This window comes from Mesoplodon mirus (assembly GCF_964341445.2).
Source record: "Mesoplodon mirus genome assembly, chromosome: 2".
In the NCBI taxonomy this organism is placed as follows: domain Eukaryota; kingdom Metazoa; phylum Chordata; class Mammalia; order Artiodactyla; family Ziphiidae; genus Mesoplodon; species Mesoplodon mirus.
In genome coordinates this window covers 647,563-667,125 of record NC_138977.1, presented here as the reverse complement: position 1 = coordinate 667,125, position 19,563 = coordinate 647,563, and the positions used below count along the sequence as shown (strand labels likewise).

The window sequence follows — 19,563 nt, the reverse complement described above, 5'->3', positions numbered from 1 at the left end:
CTTTGAAACAAAGAGAAACCTCTAGTTTTTTTTAAATTTAAGAAATAATTTTAGAAGACACTTAAGCTAAGTATAATATAATGGTTATATTATAGTGAAATTTTATTATAAATAATTAGAAGAAAAATAATAATACTTTTAGAAAGTTATCCTTTTCTTTCCAGTTTTAATATAGATCTAACTTTTATACTATTTCAAACTTACATTTTAAAGAACAAAAATAATTTTCTGAATTTGCTTTAAAATTCACCTAGTTATGTAGGATGAGCACCAGCATTTTATACATTGATTTGTTTTCATATGACCAAGTGGTGAGATGAAAATTCCATTAACTCAACTATGTTTCTTTGACCCTCTGAGAGGGCCCAGTGTTCATGAAAATGTGTTTCTGTTCTTCTTGAAACTTACAATTTTTTTTTTCTGAAAGATCATCCTCTGGTATTACTCATAATTCTTATCTTACTAACACTTGTATTAACGGACCATAATTGTTACGGAGTTGCTGCTGTCAGAGGAGAAGCTTAACAGAGTAATGAGTAGTCAAGTAAAAGTAAAAGAAGCTGTAGTCTCAGCTGCCAACAAATTGTGACCTTGAAATGGGCAATGAATCATTTACTCTTTGTGGACCTTAGTGCCTTCATCTCTAAAGTATCAGGGTTTTACTTGGTGACCTCTAAGGACATTTTTATCCGCCAAATTATGGTTTTGTTCAAAATATGAAAAAAACTCTATTAGGTACCAAAAATAATACTTGAGTTTTCTTTGTGTGTGTACTGAGATAGATATTTGAATTAAAAATAGTTTAAAATCAAGAGCTACTTTTGTAGGAATCAACTCTTCTCAGTTTAATATTCCTTTCTTCATATATAATAATTCAAAGCTTATATTTGTCCACTTCATAGCAGAACAACTAGATAAAAAAAAATGAGTCAGTTACCTATTTCATTTTCATGATGACAAGTAATTACTTTTTATTTCTTTCCCTGAATTTGTCAACCAATTATAATCAAAACCAAGATTTTAGAAAACAACCTAATTACTTAACAGTTTGGAAATTAGTTTTCCTTTTGTAACAGAAAATCTAGGAAAATAATGATGTATATTAAAACATATCATGTGACCAGTATTTGTTCCATAGTTATGTTATTAACTGATGAATGTGATCATGTGATTTCATTTACTTTATACATTTATTTAGTCATGCTTGATCCTCTGTCCTACAATTTCTTAGTATCTTTGGTTAATACATTCCTAAAATATTTGTTCTAATACACTAGTTTTAATAGTAGCTACTGCTGTTTAATTTATAAATGTAATGTATGATATCTTTATTTAATATTTTAAAAAATCATGGTTTGTAAAATTTTGCCTATTGTATCAAAGGCCACACAATAAATTTTGCATGTGCATTCTTAGATGTCAGCAGCAGTTCATAATTTTGCCACATGATGTCCCCTAGAATATTTTTCAGTGTGGCTTTAAAAGGAATTTCAATGTTGTATTGATTTTTCTCTCCTCTAAGGCTTACTTACTTTGGAGGGGTTTAGAATAGTGAAAATCTATGTAGAGGTTGCACTATCGTGCCTTTATTTCTGTTTCCTGTTTAATGTTTAGTAGACAGTAATTGCTTGTGCTATAGAATGAATGGACTAGTGAATGGAGATGGAAAATGTTTTGGAAAAATGGTTTTACTGTGATGAATTTATTCAAGTGATCATCTGTGCTTTTAACCGTTTTAAGATTATTCAATGTGAGTTGCTTCCAGGCCTTTTGGTTAAAATTAAATATAGTATCTACTTTTATTAGTTAATTTCAGATATATTGTCTATCCTAGAGCAATTCGTCCTCTATCCTAGAAGGATACATCCTCTGTCTAAGATCTGATAGTGCGTTACCTCTAAGAGGAGTGCACGTCCCTCTGGAGATTCAAAACAAAAGCAAACAAAATAAAAAACCTCTAATTAGAATCTCCAAATTGCCAAAATGTTAATAATAACTTGGATTTTCTTGCCCTTAAATTTGTAATATTTGGTTAGAGATCTGTTAGTGACATGTGGGCCATTCCTTACAGCAAGTGACATTTGAGCTGTAAAAATGGCCTGTATATTGATTTTTATATATATATATATAATAATTAATACTTTAAGAAGATGATTTATTTGGCTAGCTGTATACCTTCCTGAATTGCTTTTAATAAATATAATCTTACATACCACCCTGATAATGATTTCTACTATAAATGTATTTATAGCTTTATGTTAAAAAGCATATAGGAATGCAGTCATTAGAAAACATGTCTGTTGTAATTGTATTGCCTGATAATTTGATGAGTATATTCTGAACTCCCTCGTTTCTTACATGTTTAAACAATATAGCATGATTTTTATACACAGATTAATCAAGAATAAATGTGAATAAATAAACATTGTAAACTAGGATGTACAACTCCAGCTTCTTTTATACAGTAGTTATGTTGACCTTCACTTTTTCTTTGCGTATTTGATTTCCTTTCATTATATTTTCTAAGGATGCTATTTCTAGAGATACTTCATGCTTTTTTTTGTAATCCTGTTTCATAGGTGGATTGTTGTAAGACTACAAGCCCATGAAATTAATTTTTTTCTTGTTACCTTTGTTTCAACATACATGTTCGAGTCTGCTTGTTTACTGGCCAGATTAGGGGGTAAACAGATTTACAGCAGTTGTGCCATATGTGTCTATGGCTTTTTTTTCTTCTGCTGCTATGTCAATTTTTGGTCCAAAGGTGACCAGATATGTAGTTATAGATTTGTGAAAGTACAATTTCCCCCCACTATCCAAGTTAGAGCGTTCCTGTGAAACCTTTCGTAGGCTGAAATGGCATAAAGCAAAGAAGCAGTTACCTTAGGACACATCTTGCTAACAGATGGACAAAATAAATCAAGTTAAAGCACAAATGCTCACAGACACAGTTCAAAGCTATGATGGCTGATGCTGAGGCACTGATGTAGTTCTGGGGGAAGGATCTTGGCCATGCCAGTCTGGATGTTCAGGCTGCATGCTGCCTTTATAACGAAATTGCTACAAAACAAACCCGGAATGCTATTTTTGCTTTTTGCCTTTTTTCATAGAAGGGAAAATCCTCTTTGGATTTCTTTTGGTTAGCAAAAACAGATACTATTGTATGGTGTAAAGTGAACTTTTGAAAAGTGGGGGATACCTGTATTGTGTAATTTGGGGCACAGAATTTAAAAGGTTCCAAGAGAGCCATTATGATTCTTTGAAAAACAGGTTTAAAATTGTATTCTGCACTATAAAGTTATAATTTTTACCAAAAGCAAAATAATTCAAACAGAGAAATGTTTACTCATTTAAGTATCTCACTTGTGTGTATTAGGTGTCTACATATATTTCTTTGAGAGATCACAAATCAAGTTTCCTTGAGGGATTCCTAGGTGTAAAATTTAGATATATCAAGTATAGGAATAATGAAGATATCAAATCATTGGAAAGTTAATTTCTTTTCTCTTAAGAACTAGAGGGAAAGAGGAGATACTGAGCAAAAATAGGATTACTTACCCTGTGAAAGCACTCTTTTGGCTTCTGAGGGGGATTTACAAATATGATGAGATAGCTGTGTTTGTTTTTCCTTCTTTATTTCTTAAGTCTATGATTTACTGACTTAAGATTTTTAAGTACTTGTATTGAAATGCATCTAGGATATCTGTGACTCTCTAGGATATCTGCTCTTTTTTACAATCATCTATTTCTCATTTATGCACCAGTGTCTTTTTTAAACCTCACTCTTCCTAAGTTTTAAAAATGTTTGCACTTTTATTTATTTACTTGCTTATTTATTTTTATTTATTGTGGTTCATGCCACAAGCAGGGAACGGCATGTTACTGAACATGACTTGGGAAGAGGATGAACAGCCTTTTTCCATCAATCGTCTTAGGCTTTGGCAAGTAGATTGATGTCAGCCAGTCTTTGATTTAAATCGGTAAATAAGGCAAATTTCATTGCCTTGAGATCTTATCTGAATTTTTAGGCAGAAATGATTATTTTCAGTTATTTTAGTCTGATGTTCTATTTTTAAAGTTTTTATATGAGAAGAAAAATTTCTGTAGTCAACTAGCAAATATTTATGTTTAGATATGAGGTATGAGTAAATTGAAACTAAATAATTCAAATGTCATTGCCTCATTTATTTAATTATATTTATCCTGGGATGCCCTTTAAATATGTAGTTAATTAATTCAAGGAATTTACATACATTCTAAAGCCCTATTATAAAACCCAGGTTAGGAGAAAGATTGAAAGATGTTCAACTTAGCCTCAGCTCAGTTTCTTTTTGGGGAGAGATAGCATTGTCTCATATTGATGGGGCAGGCTGACCTAAGCAGAATATTAATCTTACCTTTGTGATGGGCTATCCACTGTAGTCCCTGCTTCACTCCCTGAAAGATACGAGGTGGCTTATTAAAAATAAGTGAAATACGAAAAGATTCATATCTTACATTGAAGGAATTGAGGCAATGGGAAATTATGAGTAGGAAAATAAAGCCAAGCAAAACTAAACAATGTATTGTTTAGGGATGAAGGAATGTATGACAGAACTATAAAGGAAAGCAAGAGAATGGTTAACACTTAAAAATTAGGATCATGATTGCTTTAAAGACTAAAAGGAGAAGTTGGAAAGGATATAAGAGAGACTTCTAAGGTATTGATAATCTTCTGTTTCTACACCTGAGTGGTGAATGCATGTTTTTATTTTTAAAATTATGTTGACTGTACATCTATATTTTATACATTTCTCTGTTTGTATAACATACTTTTATAATAAAATAAATAAGGTGACAAAGAATGAAAGTCAGCCAACCAACCAATAGTAAAAACCTGAATTATTTTGTCAAAACCAGAATAAGAGTCATTCTACTCTAGAGATTGTCAGATTAACATACATACCCTGGAAACAATATGGGTTTGAGTTGTGCTGGTCTACTTATATGTGGAGTTTTTTCAGTAGTAAATGCTACAGTACTACGAGATCCAAGGTCGGTTGAATCTGCAGATGCGGAGGGCTGACTATAAGTTATATGCGAATTTTCAACTGCTCAGAGGCTCAGCACCCAACCTCTGCATTGTTCAAGGGTCAACTGTAACTCAAGGCAAAATTGGAAAGTTATGTAGTATTCAGACCAAATAATTTTATTCTGCTCAACCTATACCTGGAATGTTTTGTTTGCTTTTGGGCACCAGCATTTAATTAAACATTGGCAACTAAGGAAGACTTAGAAAATCTGTAATAAGAAGTTGGGACAGTGAACAACTGAAGTATGTAGATCTGTTTAGTCTGTAAATATTAATGCAGTATATACAGGGGGAATATGATTGCTGTCTTCAACAGCTTGAAGAGCTGTCACATAGAAGAGAGACTTCAATATGAAGCTCCAGGGGTTGGAATTAAGTCTAATAGAGGAAAGTTTCAGGGAGGTAGATTATGATTGAATATAATGCAGAACCATGTAAGCTTTTAAACTACTAAAAGCTCTGTACAAAAGGAAAAAAAAAAACTTTACTTTTTTAACATTTATTTTAAAATTTTAATTTTTTAATTTAAGTGTAGTTGACTTACAATATTATATTAGTTTCAGGTGTACAGCATAGTAATTTGATATTTTTATAGATTATACTCCATGCTAAACTGTTATAAAATGCTGTTATATTCCCTGTGCTATACATTACACTTTTTTAAACTTATTTGTTTTATACCTAGTAGTTTGTGCCTCTTAAACCTGTTTACATTGTTAAGTAAATGTATGGAGGCAAAGCAAGATTCTTTACTAGACTATTTTAACTCAGAATTATCTTCTTTAACACCACGTGGAGTGTATTAGCCTTGCTATTTTGATGCCTTCTGAAAAATTTGCCCTTTTTTCACACTTTGATTTAAGAAAGTTTATTTTTAGTCCTTATTCTTATCATATGAATAACCTTTTTGTTATTATTCAGTCCTGTAGGCTTAATTATTTGCATTTTCAGTTTATTAGCTGGCTGATGGTTAATCCTTGTTAATATATAATATATATGTTCATGCGACAAATATGTATTGAACACTGTGCTTTATATGAAGTCCTGAGGATCACTGTAGTGAATCAGACACAGTTGCTGCCTTCATAGAGTTTACATTGTATTGAAGGAGACAGTTATTCAGTTACAGTTCTGATAAACACTCTAAAGAAGTATGGGGTGTTATGAGAAAATATAATTGCATGACCTGACCTAATCTGAGATGAGAGGGTCAGGAAATAGTACATTGCATTTTAGAAAGAATTACAGCAAAAGGAAGTTCAGTACTTTAAATTTAGTATAGCGTACAGGCCACATCGAATAAAAGAGCATGGCATTCAGAGCCACATTTCCTGGATTCACATCCCAGCTTCATTACCTACTTGGAAAAGTTACTCTAACCTGTCAGTACTTCAGTTTCCTCATCTGAATGTTAACAGTATTTATCTCATAGGGTAATTATATATATTAAATGAGTTAAAATTGTAAAGGGCCTACAGCAGTACCTTTTATATTAAAATATGCTATATAAGTATCGAAGAATAATACTTATTCAGAAAACAAATCCAAGACAACAGATTTTTCCAATTATTTGTAATAATGAACTTTATTAGTAATAATAATAGTTAAGATTCTTTGAGCACTTACTGTATGTTAGGTACTGTGCTAAATGCCTTTACATGATACTACATTATTCTGTCAATTCTTTGAGGTACTATAGATATTATTTTAATGTCTTCACTTTGTTTTTTCTAACAAATGAAGAAACCAAGGCTTCAGTAGATTGAATAATTTGCCCAGGACCCCCCAGTTGGCTAAGAGGCTGTGCTCTTAACTGCTATTCTTTGTTAACTTCACATGATCCCAGTGAAAAACTGACCTTGTCTAATGTTAAACATTTGATAACAGACTGTGAACTTGTGGAATATTATTGGCAAGTTATTCTTCTGAAACTTAAAATATAGTGTAATGGGCTTTTGTTTCATACTTTATCTCCTTTTCAGAGACAGTTTTATCTCCACTAGTCCAACAAGCCCATATACCGGACCACTCCATGTAGTGTGGACCTAGGACATCTGTCTGAATCCTGGAAGAATCATTCTGAGCTACAGAGATCTTGCGAACATATCTTGTTTACCTTGTAGCTTTGAGATTTTTAAGTTTACTCTAGGATAAGCATTGCCAGCTGATACTATATGTGTCAAGGTGGCAGAAGATATGTGTTTTTTTCCTCCATCAGATGCTAGACAGAATTTCAAATAGGCAAAGTTTGTCTACGTCTATTTCATGGTCTCTTGTTGCTTGGTATTCTCATTTTGCTTTTTGATTATACTCCAAACGTCTCATTTTGTAATTCAGCAACATAATTTATCACTCCAGTTATGTCTGATTATTCTTGTTCATCATTATTTCCTTGCTCAGGAACCTACAGTGGCTTGCTATTGTAATGTAATAAAGTCCTCTGAACTCCTCATTCTCCTGTTCAGGATGCTCTATTGTTTGACCCCATCTTACCTAACCATAGATAATACCTCTTGCTTTGATTATCTGAACTTGCCATGCTCATTGGTGTTTCCAAGCTTTTCCTAGTGCTGCCTACTCTGCTTGGAATATTATTCTACTTTTATCTACTTTATCTGTTATACAAAGCTTTTCTTGGACATTGTAGCTGAGAATGATTTGTTCTTTATAATATTACTCAACAGTTTAGTAATTTTTATATTACTGTTTATTTACTATTATAAAGTTTTAATCCATTAGGATTATAAGGCCAGGGGACTTTGTACATATATATTTTTTTAATTGTTGTTATTATGTCCTTCATTTATTATAGGTCAGTACTATCTCTTCCTTTAATACTCAGCATGTGGTGCTTTTCAAATAATTGAAAGTGATCTACATTCTGTAAGATTAAGAGATAAAATTCTGAGGAAAGATAAAGTTTGGCTGTGCTTTGAGCAGAAAGAAGAAAGGATTAAAAAAGAAATATCTGAGATATAGAGTTGGTAGGTGCAGACACACAATCAAATTATGAATGGTGCTTAACAGGATGATACATATTTATATTTCACTGAAGTAGAAATGAACAGTAAATAATTTTTAAAAGGCTGATAAAGTGTTTTAAAATAGTGAAACCTTTGAAATATAGACTGAGTCGTGGGTTATTTTATATTGAATATGTAGATATGTATTGTGTGTGTGTGTATGTATATATATATGAATGAAATTTGGATATTGGAAGAACAGGAGGGTATGGTTGTAGTAGTTGCTTTTAAACTATCTGAGAAAAACTTCATGTTTTTATCTCTGTCAACAAAATGTAGTATAGAAATAAAGGATTGTATTACGTACAATATTATTAGTATTTTAATGAACATTATGATAGCTTCCTAAGTTCATTATGTAGTCTACAGTTCTATTTAGTGCCATTTGTTAGGACTTCGCAAGTGGAAAATAATTGGCAATAGCTTATTGTGTATTATTTCTAAACTTAGTTTATATTAGCATTGCATTTCTTCATTCTTCTACACAGGTATAGACCTAGGCGATGGAGTTGTTTCAGTTTAGTTTCCTAAAGGCAGGAAAAGCCCTGAAAATTCAGGATGCTAATATAGCAGTCTTATTTGGAATATACTGGAATCCTGTGCTTTTAGTCATTTTCTATTTTCAGAAGAAGAAATAGCAGTATGACACATCCAAGAGTCTGAAAAACAGCTTTTCATCTTCATACCATTTACTATAAAATGTATATGGGAATCTTCTTCAAACTGAAACCAGTAAAATCTTCAAAGATACAGAATATACGTGTAACATTTAGTTTTAAGTGACTTTTAAAACTTTTCATCACATCTTTACAGAACAAGTCATAGTTCTACAGTGTCATGTCTTCATGAGTATAATGAAAATTAGAATCCTAATTAGTGGAAATTATACGTAGTTTATCTTTCTTTTGGCTCTTATTCCTACATAGCAGAAGAGTAAAATAACATATCCAATATTTCAGTTTTCAGAAAACAAGATCCTGTCTCTGACCTTTGAAGTTTAATGTATCCTATTCTTATTCTTGACTTTCAATATACCTTTTCTTTTCCTGGTCTCTTTCTGTGTCTTGATTACCGAATAATCTCATTCTAAATAATTTATCGGAATATATCGGTCTTCTTTTAATGGAAAAACACTAATAAATTGCAAATTAAACTGGACTAAAGCAGCAGTAGTAACCTTGTGTTTGATATTAAATTGAGATTCTGCTGTTAGGTTTTCACCATCTCTTCTGTATATTTATTAACAGAAATGTAATTGTCCTATATCAGTAATTGAAATCCCAGCATTTTTTCCTGTTGAACTTGATTTCATTCAACTTAAAGATTAACAGAAAACTAATTCTTAAAACTGCAGGCCCAGGTGGTAGTCTGTGAAGGCATTTTGGAAGGAAGACTTGTTCCATATTTAATAGTAATTCCATTTAGCATCTCTACTGAAAATCACCATTATAGTTTTTTAAAGTTACTTTGAATCATTTTTCTTTTATATGTTATTGATAGTAACTTTATTAAGTGGTTTAATTTTTTATAATTATAAATGATCAACTTCTCATGTGTATGTTCTAATTCCTCTTTTTTATAACTTATTACATTACATACAAACAGAAAAGTGCACAATTCATAACTGAAAGCTTTGTGAATTGCCACAGAGGGACCACATCAATGTAACCACTAGGTGAAGACATAAAATATCAATACCCTAGAAGCCTCCTTTGTACCCCCACTCAGATATTACTCTCTCTGTTCCCAAGGAAACCAGTCTTCTGACTACTTCTGTTTTTGAAATTTGTACAAAATTTTGTAAACTTTTGTCTGGCTTATTTTGACATTATGTTTATGAGATTGGCCCATGTTGTTGCATGTAGCAGTACTGTTCATTCACTCTCATCAATGTAAGGATTCTATCGAAATCATAGAGTTTATTTGCTATTTCTGTTGTTAGAAATTTGAGTGCTTTCAGTTTGGGCTGTTTGAGATAATGATGCTGTGGAGATTCTTGTACATGGTGTTTTTGCATGTATTTCTGTTGAATACGTAGGAGTGAAAGTGGTAGGTCATAGTTTTAAAACTTGAGTAGATAATGCCAAACAGTTTTCTAAAGTGATTATACCAGTTTACACTTTATTAGCAGCACATGGGTTTCAGTTGTTCCATACATACCCCTGCCAATACCTTGGGTATTATCAGTCTTTTAATATTGAATATTCTGGTTAGTATATATTGCTGTCTCGTTGAGATTATAACTTCTATATCACTATTCAGTAATGTTAGTGAGCATCTTTTAATAGGGTTATAGGGCATTAAGATATCCTCTTGATGAAGTGTCTCTTGATTTAAGTCTCTTGTCCCTTTATTGTATTGGGTCATCTGGTTTTTTCTTTATTACTTAAGATACAAGCCCTTTGTTGGAGATATACTTTAACAGATACCTTCTTCCACTTGTGGCTTACCTTGTACTCTCTTCATGATACTCTGAAAAAAACAGAAGTTCTTAATTTTAGTGTGGTTCAATTTATCAGTCTTTAAAGTTAGTGCTGTTTGTACCCTGCTTAAGAAATCTTTGCTTACCTTGAAGTGATAAAATAGTCTCCTGTATTATCTTCTGGAAACTTTTTTTTATCTTTCAAATTTAGTGAGGTTGTGAAGTATGTGTTGTATGTATGTGTGTGTACACACATACACATACCTATATACACATACATATGTATAAGTCTTACTATACATTCTGTATTCTTTTCCATTGATCGATTTTATTATAGTGTGTTAATTATGAAAATCTTAATATTTGGTAGAGAACATCTTCCCAACTTTTTTCTCCATAATTATCTTGACTCATCACAGCCCTTATATTTCCACCTGAATTTTAGAATCAGGTTGTAAATTTTTACCAAAAAGATCCTACTGGGAATTTGATTGGAATTGAATTGAACCTGTGGCTCAATTTGTGAAGAAATGACATTTTTATAGTATTGGGCCTTCTGATCCATGGAAATTATAGATCTATCCATTTATTTAAACTTTCTTTAATTTCTCTAAACATTCAGTAGCTTGTAAATATTTGTGTAAATACCTCCTATATTTTTTATTAGATTTATTCCTAGGTATTTAATGTTTTGCAATGCCATCGTAAAAGGTGCCTTTTCTATTTCTGATTGTTCCTGTTTATATAAATACAATTTATTTTTTATGTATTGAATAAAACATTTGAGTATAATGGTTTGTTTTGGCTCTACATTATTTAAAATTTTTCTACATACACAGTCATGTCAATTGCAAATAATGAGAATTTTTGTCTTCCTTTCTATCCTTATACTTTTCTTTTTTCTCTTGCCTTATTGCACTGGCTAGAACCACTCGTCCAGTCTTGAATACAAATAATGATAGAAGGCATCCTTGTATACTTTCAATATTTCTCCATTGAGGTATGATGTTTGCTGTGGTTTTTATTATAGAAGCCCTTTATCACAGTAAGAATAGTCCCTTCCAGTCCCTTCCTAGTTTGTTAAGAGGTTTTATCACAAATGGGTGATGAATTTTTTCTTTATCTATTTAGATAATTATATCATTTTGTCTATTATTCTTTTAATGTGGTGAATTGCATTGATTGATGTTTGAATGTGACATCAGTCTTGCATTTCTGAAATAAACCCAGTTTGGTCATGGTACATTATCCTTTTTATGTATTGATGAATTTGATTTTTGATACTTTCTTTAGGATTTTGTATCTATGTTCATTCATAAGGTTGTCCCATACTTTTCCTCATAAAAACATTAGGAAGTTTTTTCTCTTTTACCATTCTATGTATGGGAGAGTTTGTTTAAGATTGGTGTTGTATATTTTTTGGATATGTGGAATATCATTTAAGAAGCCATCTTAGTTTAGAGTTTTCAGCCTTTCTTTTATTACATTGTATGCATTTCCAGGCTACAAATTGACTTCTTAAGTATGGTTATAGCTGCATCACATACGTTTTGATGTACTTTATTTTTATCATCATCTGTTTGAAAATATTTTGATTTCTTTTCACGAGTATAAATTTCTAAAATATGAAGATTTTTATAGTTATATTGTTCTTATTTTACTATGAGTGGAAAGTATATTATGTATCATTTCAGTCCTTTGCTTTTTGTTTTTTAATGACCAATTAAAGTAGATATTTCATGCCTGCTTAAAAAGAATCTGTTTCCAGTTTTTAATTGCTGTGTATTAGTTTGCTAGGGTTGCTGTGACAAAGTACCACAATCTGGATGGCTTCAGCAACAGAAATTTATTCTCCCACAGTTCTGGAGGCTAGAAATCAGAAATCAAGGTGTTGTTGGGGCCATGTTCCCTCTGAAGCTGATAGGGGAGAATTTCCTTGCCACTTTTAGCTTCCAGTGTTTGCCAGTAGTCCTTTAGTTCATTGGCTTATAGATGCATTACTCCAATCTCTGCCTGTGTTGGATATGGTTATCTTCTCCCTGTGTGTCCCTGTGTCTTTACATGGCATTCTCCTCTCTGTGTTTCTCTATTCCTATAAGGATATCAATCATAGTAGATTAAGGGTCCACCCTACTCCAGTATGACCTCATCTTAACTAATTTCATTTGCAGTTACCCTATTTCCAAATAAGGTCACATTCTGAGGTACTAGGGGTTAGGACTTCAATATATCTTTTTTGGGCACACAGTTCAACTCGTAATATAAATTAGGCCAAGTTTACTAATTATATGTAAATTTCTTTACTTTCATGTTTTTTTGGCCTGCTCATTCTATTACTATGAGAGGGTCATGAAAATCACCTACTATGACTACAAATTTATCTTTTCCTCCTTTTGATTCTGTCAGGTTTTGCTTTTTATATTTTGAGGTTGTGTATTAGGTGCATAGAAATCTAGAATTGTTATATTTTTCTGGTGAAGTGTACCTTTTAGTATTATACTGTGTCTTTCTGTCTCTATCATGCATTCCTGCCTTAAAGAATACTTTTTCTGATACTAACATAGACTTACAAGCTTTCTTTTGATTAGGGTTGCATGCGTATTTTTTTCTATATTTTAACTTTTACTTTCCCTGTATCTTAGTTTTAAGATGAGCCCAATATATGGTTAGGTTTTGTTGTTGTTGCTGAAGTTTGTTTTTGTTGAAAGTCTGTGTTTTGAGTTTGCTCAGCTTGAACTGAATATACTTATTGAAATGCTTAGAATTAAGTCCGTTGTCTTGCCATTTGCTTTCTATTCCTTGTTCGGTGTCCCTATTCTATTTCCCTTTTCTCCTTTCTTGCCTTCTTTTGATGGATTATTTATTTGCCCTTTTCTCTCTTCTTCTTTTAGCTGTATTAGTCATAGAGTCTTTATTATCCTTTTAGTTATTACCCTGTAAACTCCAACATGTATTCTTAACTCACTGAAATCTAATATTAATTAGTGCTTTTATTCCATTCCAGACAATGCAAGGACTTTAGTACACTCTTAACTTTTTAAATTTTCTCTTCCAGTTTTGTGTACTGTCTTGATATTTCTGTATGTCTTTGACTTATATGTTTTAACTCCCTACATACCTAATTATAATAGTTTTTAGTTAATATAGATTAGTATTCATTTACCATTTATATATCATTTCCTTTGCTCTTTATTTCCTCCTATGCGTCAACTATGCTTATTTCTTTATTCTGCTCAAAGAACATTCATTTGTGTTTTCTTTGGTATGAATATACCTATGACAGGTTACCTCAGTTTTGTTTGCCTGAATATGTCTTTAATTCACCTGCCTTTTGAAAGGGTATTTTTACTAGATCAGCAGTTACTTTCCTTTAATTCTTTGAGGTTATTAATTCCACTCACTGTCTTCTGGCTTCTGTTGTTTCTGTTGAGAAGTCAGCTATAATTTGCTTATTACTCCTTTATTGTAAACCTCCCCACCCCCCAGCTACTTTTAATATTTTCTCTTGTGATTTTCACAAGTGTTACTGTGATAGATTTACTTGTAGCTTTCTTAGTTTTTATCTTAATTGGGACTTTCACCACTTCTAAAATCTGTGGATTAGTGTTTTTCACTTGTTTTAGAAAGTTCTAAGTGATTCTGTTTTCATGTATTGCTTTTGTCCCATTTTGTCTATCCTTTCTATATGGTACTCTAGTTATACATTTCTTAGACCGTTTTACTGTATCCTGTTTATCTACTATGTGCTTTCTGTTCTTTTCCATTCTTTTGTGTGTTTAGTTTGCATATTTTCTTCAGACCTGTCTTTTGGCTCATGAATTCTTTTTTTTCATCTGTGTCTAACATGATAAAACCATTATTTGAATTTATTTCTCAGTTCTAAAATTTCATTTGACTTTTTTTTATGATTTACACTTTCCCTCCAAAATTTTCAGGTTTGTTTTTTATTTCCTTGAGTATATTAGTCATAATTATTTTAATATCTAGTTCTGAAAACTTTACATTTCCTGTAGATCTGTTACTGTTGACTTTTGTTTCTTGTGCTTTTAGGTCAACAATAAAACATTGTTTTATCTCTTTGATTGGTTCTTTTCAATTGAATTCCAGACATTGTATATGAAAAAAATGTGGAGATAATTTGAAAGTGAACATGCTGTTAACTTTATTCAGAGAGGATTTATTTTTGCTTCCGAAAGGTGACCAAAGGACTGGCAATCCCAGATTGTCTTAATCCAGGCAGGGGTTGAGAAGATTTGAATTTAGTCATCATTAAAGTTGGTCTACTTCTGGTTCAGTTTTATTCACAGTTCTAGACTTGCCACATCAGTAGCTCCTCAGTTCCAGTTTTTGTCCTCTTATCCTCAGAAATTTGTCTGTCTCTTGCCATCTTCCCTTGCCTTTCAGATTCTTTAGAATTGGCCAATCCTCCTAGGCAAAACACACCTCCAGAAGACGTGCACACCTCTTTGGGTTTCTTGTCTAAGATCACAGTCCCACAATTCTTCAGTCTTGGCCATTCTCAGTGCTTTCATGTGGGTAGTTTTGCTTTTAATAATTGTCTAGGTGTTATAGTTCTCACTGGGGGGGGGGTTGATTAAATTACCTATTTCATTATGTAAAACTCAGAAAATACTGTGACTGTTTTTTTCTGCTGAGTTATCTTCAAGATGGGTATTTAAAAATCTGTAGTTTTATGTGGATCATCAAACATTTTTCATTTGTTCATACTCTAATGCAGTTTCTTAGCATAGCTTTGGATATACATTCCTATGAAGAGAGATCCACCAAAATGGATGGATGTCCAGAGTTGTACTATATATGGCTAAACTAGGCTTCTAAAGTTTAGCTGTTAACAAGCCAGATATTCTTTATGGTTTGTATTATTTTGGCCATTTATTTCTTTTTAAGATGGAAAGAAAGGATATTGATATTTTTCAAATTCACTTAGATTCTTTGGCTATCTGCTTATCAAAAATTGGGCAATCTCAGTTGTTTTTAAAATCCTTTTCTTATTTTATTGGTAGAGTAGTACTTGGAAAAACCAACTAATAAGGACTTAATTTGTATAGAAAGATATGTTTTTTCTGTGAATGTATTAACTCATAATTTTCATTCCAAAACCAAAATACTGTTCTCTTTGTTCATCTTTGCAGAACTTCAGAAATAACTATCACTTTTTTCTTTTCCTCAATTTATTTTCATATTTACTGATCAAATAGTTTTTACCTAAAGTTATCAAGGATTCCATGCACTTCCAAGATAAGGGGTAACATCAATCTAAAGACTCAATTCTTTTCTGTCTTCACTGCTTACAGACAGGGAACACAGTCTCTTCAGCCTGGACTTATGTAGAAGAATTTGGAGAAAATAAACAGGTAAGAAAAAGTCTCTTAGGAATATTAAGTGATATATTTAGTTTCCAGAAAGCCAGTTATAAATTAATTCTTCTTATGGTTTTAAGAAGAAATATTTAAAATTGTTCAATGAAACCTTGTGAAAATTTTTAATTATTATAGCTTTGTTAATTATAGATGCATTAAGCAAAGTTTTAAAGAGTTAAACTGACTTCTATATTTCAGGTCTTCTGAAAACTTTTAACATGCTAGTGTGTACATTGTGAACCACCAGGATGGCAAACAGTATTAAGGTGGATGTAGTTGGAATGAGTGTATTATAAAGTAGATTACCCAGAATTTCTCAAACTTATTTGAAAATGGAACTCTAGTTTTTTCAAGCTTACTAAACCAAAATTATTATTGATACAATTAGAATAAAAGTTATGTTTATTAGGATTCACTGTTTAGTTTTTCCAACATGGTACTGAGAAGGATAAGTTTTAGTAGGAAGCTAAAGGTAGTTTATAGTTTGAGTAAAGATTATTACTATCCAAACTCCTTTTTACATGTAGAGGCAAAAAGAATGTTGTAGTTCCCTGGGTAGTAATCCATGTGTTATTGAGTAGGTTACAATCCTAGTTTGCTATAGCTTGGATAATAATTTTCCCTCTCATAGGCTGCTCTTTTATTCCTCTGTTTCCAAAATGGTATAGAAACTAGCATTAAAGGGAATTTGACATAATTCAATCTCTTAATACAAAGGTAGCAAACTGGAAGCTCTTGATATGATTTGTTTGGTCTCTTCAGTTTTTCGAAAGGAAAGCAACTGGGTTTCATTTCACTACAAATAGCTGGACAGCATTTGTTTTATATTTGGTCCTTCTTGAGTTCTTCTTTTGTTACATCTTGGCCTCTGAAGGCATTTGAGTTTGTAATTGCTGTGTTTAGTGTATTTTAAGAATTTTTCTGATTTGTTTTTAATGTTTTCCCATTATATAGTATCCCTATTAAAAGTTCTTCCCAAACTGATTTGCTAAGTTGTTGAGTGAAATAACTGTTTCTATGGTCAAGTTTGGGAAGAACCATGTACTATATATACTCCCCATGGAAATCATAATGCATGTTAGCATCCTGAATAATTGTAGTAGCAATTTGTTTAGCTGTTAAACCCATCTTTCCTAAAGTTTTCCCAATGTTTTTTGGCCTAAGGGATTCTTGTTTTGACAAGGTACTTGAATTGTGTGGGTTGTAGTTTGAGAAACATTTAAACTAACCTAGAGAAACACTGGGGATTTCTTTATAACTTTTTTGAGGTATAATTGAAATACAATAAAATGCACATATTTAAAGTATACACTTTCGTCAGTTTTGCTTTATGTATAAGTCTGTGAAATGACCATAATCAAGAAAATAAACATTTCTATCACCTCTACTATAATCCATTCCTCCTACTCTCTTTCCTAGGCAACCACTGAACTGATTGCTGTCACTATAGTGACATTAGTTTGCATTTTCTAGGATTTCAAACCCTTGTTTTTGAAGTTTAAATTATAACCTTTAGAGATAATTTAGAATGAAACGGCTGTAATTTCTTAAAAATAAAAGTACTGATATCTGACAAAGTATATGTTTATGATTGTTATACAATATTGAAGTTTCAGAGTAAGAATTTAAAATCCAAATCACTCTTTCAAAATTATATGGGAAAATACGTTGTAAATTAAAAAAATAATTTAGTTGAAAACAGAAATAGATGATTTTCTCCCAAAATTGAATCTGAAAAATATAATCATCTAGTAAAATCAGAGAACTAATTAACTAGAACCTTATAAGGAAACAGTTATAGACAATAATTTTCTTATCCAGCCACCTGTTACTAAGATTATCATACTCAAGCCCTCCTATAAATCATCTTAAAACAGAAATAGTGGCCTGAGTTACCCTGTGGGCCTAGTCTTAGAAAAAATGTTGGTCATTGCCCGTCTACTTTTTGCCCTTTGCTGTCAGTCATCTGATAGGAAAAATTAAGTAGACAATAAAAATACTTTTTAAAAATTGAATTGAAGTAGGGAAGGTAAATGAAGTAAAAATGCCAGTAAATTTGATAATCCTAGTGTATTCCAGCCAAAAGTATCACTTAAAAATTAATGATTTTTAAATATTTCATAGGTTATAAGTTGCTTAATAATTACCAATTCTGAAAATTCTTTCCTCTGCCTTATAGTTAGCTCTTGGTCTTCTGTACTAGGAGAAAGTACAAAATAATAAATGATAAATGTTAATAATATTCTAATACAGATGATTTTTGTAAACCTCTGTGTTTGAACCCAGCTGTATTTTATATTCGGGGTATGTATAATAAATACTGTTAGCAAAAACTTGTTTTGCAGATGAAATTCAGTGGTTCAGTAAAAGAAAGTTATTGAGTTATTATAGTTATGACTCTTGGAATGATAGAAATTGAAATAATAAAATAGTAAAATGAATTTTTTTCAAAAATTTTAATAAAGATCTCATAGAAATCTAAAGAAATACTTAAAATATGTATTAAGGTGGGAAATGTATTTCATAGGTCAAAATGTCAGGTGCTTCACCCTTATACATTGCTGTTGGGAGTGTTAAAATGGTACAGCTGCCTTGGAAAACATTTGGCAATACCTCAGAAAGTTAAACATAGAGTTTACCATATGACCCAGCAATTCCATTCCTAGTTATTTACTCAAGAGAATTGAAGACATATGTCCACACGAAATCTTCCTAACGGCCAAAAGGTGGAAGCAACCTGGATGTACATTGACTAATGAATGGATAAACAAAATGCAGTATCCCCATACAGTGGTTATAAAAAGGAATGAAGTTCTGATACATACTACATGGATGAACCTTGAAAACATTATGCTAAGAAGCCAGTCTAAAAAGACCACATAACTTATATGATTCCATTTATATGAAAAATCCAGAATAGGCAAATCTATAGAAACAGAAAAATTAGTGGTTGCTGGGTCTGGTGGAGAGGGAATGGGGGGCGACTGCTAGTAAGTACAGAGTTTCTGTTAAGGGTGATGAAAATGTTCTGGATAGTGGAGTTTGGTTGCACAACTTTGTGAATATACTAAAAACCACTGAATTGTACACTTTAAAAAGGTGCATCAAAAAGAGAGGGGATGAGTGTGAAGGTAGAACTCAGAGCTAACAAGGAAAAGAAAACAATTATGAAGAATTTACTTTCTAATGGAAAATTAGTTTAAAGAATATCTGGTCAGAAACCAACTAAAAGAAAAAGATTAGTATGAGAAGACACTTTCAACTGAACTCACTTTAAAGTCTCTATTAAGGGTTTCCCCCTCTTCATATGAAACAAAAGCAGCTAGAGAATCTGTGATGTTCGGTCAAGAGGTGTAAGAGAATTAGAAACAAAAAAGGGACACACAAGAAGAGAGTAAATCAGTATATATCTATTGCTTAGTTTTCACTAAGGAACATATTGATGGTATTCGTCTCTTGTGCTGGACAGAGAAAGGTAGGAGACCAAATTATAATCGCTGCAGAGGCGGGACTGGCAAGCAGGTGATGAATGTGCTGCCGGCTCTGCTCTTGCGCCCATGTCAGATGTGGCGCTACAGTTACTACTCACTTTCTTGCTCATTCCAGACACAGCTTCAGAATCCTTTGGAATCCAGGGTCCTTTTAGCGATTACTGCTTGATTAGAA

General features: G+C 32.0%; 1 protein-coding gene across 2 annotated transcripts in view; it reads left to right on the top strand.

Annotated features, from left to right (window-relative positions):
* The window catches only part of RBM46 (RNA binding motif protein 46), a gene marked incomplete at both ends in the record, with an annotated part of 31,547 nt that overhangs the window by 7,694 nt on the left and 4,290 nt on the right, over positions 1-19,563 (top strand). The window contains one exon of one of the 2 annotated variants that reach the window (XM_082601865.1): positions 15,832-15,887. The exons of the other annotated variant lie outside the window; for it this stretch is intronic. Within the exon in view, the coding sequence (XP_082457991.1) occupies positions 15,832-15,887 (56 nt within the window). Of the gene's footprint in view, positions 1-15,831; positions 15,888-19,563 lie in introns of those variants that run through there. 2 annotated transcript variants of the gene reach the window in all.